The sequence below is a fragment of the Rhinopithecus bieti genome, unplaced genomic scaffold, assembly GCF_001698545.2.
Source record: "Rhinopithecus bieti isolate Rb0 unplaced genomic scaffold, ASM169854v2 scaffold_36315, whole genome shotgun sequence".
Lineage (NCBI taxonomy): Eukaryota > Metazoa > Chordata > Mammalia > Primates > Cercopithecidae > Rhinopithecus > Rhinopithecus bieti.
The window spans coordinates 1,504,529-1,510,714 of NW_016815814.1; the positions used below are offsets into that span (position 1 = coordinate 1,504,529).

At 43.8% G+C, this 6,186-nt stretch overlaps 1 protein-coding gene across 1 annotated transcript in view; it reads right to left on the reverse strand.

The window, feature by feature from the left end:
* Positions 1-5,794, reverse strand: part of LOC108516327 (gastrokine-3-like) — a 15,134-nt gene extending 9,340 nt beyond the window's left edge. Inside the window, 5 exon segments of the mRNA XM_017853759.1 lie at positions 1,167-1,338; positions 2,346-2,453; positions 4,156-4,290; positions 4,472-4,525; positions 5,783-5,794. Coding sequence (XP_017709248.1) covers positions 1,167-1,338; positions 2,346-2,453; positions 4,156-4,290; positions 4,472-4,525; positions 5,783-5,794 — 481 coding nt within the window.
* Positions 5,795-6,186: the final 392 nt, after the last annotated feature.

Consider the following 6,186-nt stretch of genomic DNA (forward strand, 5'->3'; position numbering starts at 1 on the left):
TTTAGTGGTTCCTTCAGGATCTCTTGTAAGGTAGGCCTGGTGGTGACACAATCTCTCAGCATTTGCTTGTCTGTAAATGATTTTATTTCTCCTTCACTTATGAAGCTTAGTTTGGCTGGATATGAAATTCTGAGTTGAAAATTCTTTTCTTTAAGAATGTTGAATATTGGCCTCCACTTTCTTCTGACTTGTAGAGTTTCTGCCAAGAAATCCACTGTTAGTCTGATGGGCTTGCCTTTGTGGGTAACATGACCTTTCTCTCCGGCTGCCCTTAGCATTTTTTCCTTCATTTCAACTTTCGCGAATCTGACAATTATGTCTTGGGGTTGCTCTTCTTGAGGAGTATCTTTGTGGTGTTCTCTGTATTTCCTGAATTTGAATGTTGGCCTGCCTTGCTAGGTTGGGGAAGTTCTCCTGGATAATATCCCGAAGAGTGTTTTCCAGCTTGGTTCCATTCTCCCCATCACTTTCAGGTATACCATTTCAGTAGGCAGAGGAGAAAGGATGATCCTTGATTATCCTTCTGAACCCCAACCCCTCAAGTTCTCCCTGTTTTCCTGCTGGATCTTCCTGTTATGAAGAAACCTTGTTCATTGGGTTAACTTATATTAAGATGTAAATGACTGGCAGCAGCCTAATGGGAAGTGGTTATTGACTATCTGGACTAGAAAGCGGCTCTTCAAGTCTTGTCTGGTAGTTTTCCCAACTAGTTACCACTGCTCCCCGACCACATCCCTAGCAGGAGTGCCAGCCACTGAGATGTTCCTTTTCCAGAGTGATCTATAACTATTAGAGTTTTGCCTTCCAACCTCTGGGCAGCTTGCAGAAGAGGAAACTGGAGATCCTAAAGCAATGAGACTCTAACGATGGGATGCTGGACACTGTGTTGCTTGGGCAGGGGGCGATGAGGCTTTGGGTCAAGCGAGGATATCTACCCACTGTCAAATCCCACTGATGAGATGACTGAACTTAACCTCCCGATAAAGCTAAGTTAGCTCCCCATTCTCAACAAGCCTCGCTCTCAGGAAATCATCTCTGCAACCAGAGGCGAATACATCCTAGGCCCCATTGTTTTTATATCCAGTAACAAATAAATAGAACAAACCCAACAACTGTTATTAGAATTTGTCAATGACCTAAAATTCATACTGTGCCTTTTGACTCACCCATGGTCTTGGCCTTGGTTGCTAACACACCTTCTTTTTGCTGCCGGGCAAAGTAAGTGGGGTCATCTCTGCACATGTCCTTAATGGGCATTCCATACTGTGCTAAGTTCTTGACCCAGCTGGGTAAAACAGTGTGGGTCAGGCCGCGAGTAGATGGGTAATGCTTAAAAGCCTGGTAGGGATGACACATCAAAATGATGAGACAACATTTGCGGGTGGCACAGCAGACAGGACAAAAAGGATCTGAGACCCTGGCCCATGAGTAAGTGGAGGCAGTGCATGGGGTGATAAAATTGACCAGAATAGCTCTGAACCTTGAAGTCTCTAGCAGCAATATCCTCTCTGGCCACAAGGTGATGACATTACTCCAGAAAAATCTGCCTGTGCATTCAGGTGACTTTTCCTGTCCATTCCTTTCACCCTTTTAAACTTAATAATTCATTTGGTCTTTAATGCTTTCTCATCTCTAATGAAAATATAGAATGCTTTAATTTTTTTGTTGCATTATATTATGTTTTTGCTTGTGAAATCGAATGGGATACTTTCAGCTTTTCTCTTAAAAAAATTGATAAGTTGCCTTATTTTATGTGACCTGAAGTGTATCTTTTTTACCCCCAAGAGAGTCAGCACCTCCTGCCATGGATATCAGTGTCGGCCAAGTGTGCTGTGCAGGCTACTTAAGCAAATGACAGCAGATTTCAATGACTTGCCCAGGACCACCTGCTGGTTTTTAACTTACTGGACTACTTTTGTCATTTAAGAAGCTGAGGGGAAGAGAGCGTCAGCAGTCCTGGGCTTATTTTCAACTGAAGAGAATATGTGTGGATATGTTTAGGGGGTAGGCAGAAGAGAAAGAAGGTAGGGGAATGTGAATATTCTATCAATTCACTCTGGTATTTGCATTCAACAATTTATATTCACTAACATGTAGCTCAAACCCTTCTGGAATTCATCAAAATGAGATCACCGCATAAAACTGTAATTTGATTAAATTATGACCTGACTTGAATGAGCCATCAACTGCACCTGGAGTCCTTGGTATGCTGGTAGAATTTCATGGGCCTTAAGAACAAGCTTGACCCAAGTCTCTCTGTGTGCACAGCCTTGTCCTAGGAGGTTGGATGCAGAGTTGGAAAACACCAAACTAAAAGGGAACCACAGTGAACCAGCCTCACTTACCTGCTTGTCCAGGGCCTTGCTAATGTCATCCAAACTTGAGAAGACCACTTGGTCCATCTTGGCCAGAACACAGGCTATCTTGTTAAATGGGTTAGCCACCAACAGGGCCTTAAAGCAGCACAGCAGAAACACGTCATTCCTGCAGTCACAATATCAATGGACATCCACTCTCTATTAGTGTGGCATGACTGCTCTTCTGACTGTGATGTACAGCACCCAGCAGAGTGCCATTCTGGGCACCAGAAAAACGCCAGCATCAGGACTGCTGACACGTGCAGAGCCCTGCTACTCCCAGGGCTTTTGGCACTGTCCCGTGATGTGGGTGAGGAAAGGAATATCTCAGGGCATTCTGCACACAATGAATGGACAGGTGGGATGGGAGGGATAGGGAGTTAGATCTAATAATAAGGCTGACTTGCAGGTCCTGTTCTGCCACTTAGCAACCATCATGGTCCTCAGTGGGCTCCACAATCCTCTGTTTTTTCATCTGAAAGCAGAAATAATGATAGCCCCTCTCCCACAGGGGTGCTGTGAAGATGACAGGAGAAACTCACTGCTTGTGAGAGCTTGTGAGGGCACTGTGAAAATTATGGAGTGCTCTCTGAACGTACGAGGTTGTCAGGAACCTTGGGCCAGGCCCTCTAGACTCAGATTCTAGCCCTGGGTCTGCCACTGACTCCATGAGTCCCTGGGCCTTTCATCTGGCCTCTCACAGCCTGGAGTAGAGCAGTGGTTCTCCAGCTGTGTCTGACTGAGCCTAAGGTTCGCCTGCCGGAGTAGTTCTGGCTTCTTCTCCAGCCAGAGTAGTTCTGGCTTCTTCTGTTCCATGTCATAGACTACCATGGAATATTTTTGTTTGAAGAAAAGTCTCCATGGCATAGAGCAGAGTTAAAAATCACTTGCCTGTGTAGACTGTGTGCCCTCTGGCAGGATTCAGGGGACATTACCTTGAGGAAATCAGGAGTGGGTTAGGTGACTAGCGAGGAAAGTGGTCAGGGAAGGGAGCACAGCAGATACAGGCTGGAGCAGAGAGAAAGCCTGTTGCCTGAGGTGCCCGTCCTGAGATGTCCAGAGTGATGGAGGGGATGTCATGGATGTGAGTGGGGGTGGGGCCAGATGAGAGAGGGCGGGGCCAGATGGGACAGGGCCTTGCTAGACAGAACAAGGAGTGTGTGCTTCTACTTCAGTTAACTCTTCAGAATCCTGCCAGGTAGAAATGGTACCTATTGGTGCTGATTTGCAGATGGGGAAACTGAGACACACAAAGGCTGAGTGATGTCCCTGGGGTTATAGTGCTTTTCTTTCAGAGAGCCAGGCCAAGCACACAGGTGGAGCCTTCTCAATATCATGTCTTTCTGCTAGGTCTTACCATCGAAAGTGATGGGCAAGTTGCAGTCAGATTTCTAAAAATGAAAATATATCATTCTTTTTCTTAGGAAATTAGCATTAAAATCAGGAGCCAAGACAAAATAACTTCTACAGCACATACCAGTTACAAGACACGGAGGCTTCTGAGATCAGAGACCTTCAGTGGACGTGTGAAGTCAACACCTCACAGGAACATAGGGGATGTAGGATCCCTATACACCAGCTGGAATTCCCCGTATATTTTTTGGCTCAAAAAGAAGTCACTGCAACTGCTGGAAAGCTGTGCAGGTAAGCTGTTCCCTTACCTAATAATGTGCATGTCCATCAAGGACCTAAACCTAGAGAAGGCAAATGTCCTCTCTTCTCTGGAAAAGCACAAGGCTACGTTTTGGACCAGACACGGCTTTCTTTCACATTGTAATGAATGAGTTTCTCATCTTACATTCTTGTAGTCTAGGATTCCGTCCCACTCACTGAAAACATTGTTGTCTCAGATGCTGACCATATCTTGAAAGGCACTGACATGGATAATTTGAATCCCAACAGATCCATTAAGAGGATGGTTGTCACGGATGTTCTGGAGAAAACCAAGCAACAATGAGAAAAGTTGAAATTTCAGAGTTCCTACTTTGCCCATGCCTTGCAGGTTTTAGAGGTACCCACAGGAAATTTGAGGAGGTTGCCCTTAATTATCACTTTTTTAAATGCTTCTGCTAAAGGAGGACTAGACAGGTTGAACTCTCTCCATCCTTACTTACTATCACGGCCAGGGATGGGGTTAGGAAGAAGACCACAAGGATAGAAGATGCAAACTGAAATGGAAACAAATATTAGGGCATTTTTGCCTTAGCTTCGGCTGAACTCAGAGTCCAGAGCCCCAAGCCCTGCTGGGGCTGGAGGCTTCTTTAAATGATCTCTAACTCCCATCATCTTTCATGGCATGGGGAACCCAGTGTATCAGGAGACTGTCACTCAGTATGGTTGATATGCTGGCTACTCAGGAGACAAAGCTTTATATAGTTCAGTCAAGGATACCTTTTGCTTCACTCTACATGTATTGCTAATCACCGGGCTAAATATTAGGCAGCCTGCCCAGCCACTTGATGCGCACCGGGGGAAGGACCATCTCAGGCCAAATCGTAAAATAAGTGATGAGAACTCAGTTTCTCAGTCTTCATTTTCTGCACCTTCCCCTCTCTTTCCAAGCATTTGAGACTCCCTCTATGCCCTCTTTGGAAACTGATATCCTCCTGATTTCCTTTCCTCTAGATTCTCCACTTTGCCTGAGAATAAAAGACCATGAGCCACTTATTTGCACTTTATTTTGATATAGATGATGCTAATTAAATGTGACTAATTATTGGAATATTTGCAGTTAATGGTTTCTTCTCAGTGTGGCCTACCTTGCTTGTTGAGGGAATTTTAATCATCAGAGAGTAAGTCAGAGAGAATTGGTGGGAGCAGAAACAGGACACGGTGAGAAAGTGCACAATGAATGTTTCCCTACGTTCCATCCTCATCCTCATCTGGTCTACTGAAGGCTCAGGAACTCCCCTTCTCCCCCACCCCACAATATCCCACACAATATCCCACATGTAACGAAAGCAAACAAAGGTGAGATACGTATACAAAAGAAAAGAAAACAGCTACTCTATGAATAATCATCATGATACTGCAAGGCTAATAGAGGAAATATATGAGCTGCAAATAGCAACACTATGTTATGAAACTGTTAGGGTTGGTATATATTAAATATGTCTGAAACTTTCCTTCACTGGAAATTTGTAAATAAGACAAGTCTAGGAAGAGAGGACCCTAAAATATGAATATCTACGTAACCCCCAAGGATTCTGGACCTTTAAGATCTTAGTTATTACCTCCTTTGGGAGAGACTCTTTGTTCAGACATTCCAAAACAGAGAGGCTATGTGTTTTCGAATTAATATTTGAAAATTCTAAATTCTACTTGAGTTTAATTTGAAAAGTCCATGGGGAAAAAAGAACTTCTCCCTGGCTATTTTGGTTCTGAGAACATAATCACCTACATTTGAAATTAGAAAATATACTTACAAGATGTTTCATGGTGTCTCATGCCCCATGCAACAGCATGCATAGGAGAATTTTCCATGTCCCATTTATTTTCTAAATCTGGTTTATATAGTCCTATGCCTTTCAACTATTGCCATGATAAGGGGTTCTGGGTAGTTTCCTATGATCTGGATACCATTTAGGGAGGAAAAAAGGCAAGTTTATGTAATCACAGTTATTGCTTTTCTTTAACTACATCTGAGTATTTCTCTTTACCCTGATACCAAGGTAAACATTGGTTCCAAGGTAAACATGGCATATGAGCAAGTCTTTGTGGGCTGGTATGCCCATGACCTTAGCAACTAAGGTGAACATTGCAAACATTGTCTCACAAAATGGTTCTGATATAAAAATCAATGAGCTCACTGTTTCTACTTCTCAATTCC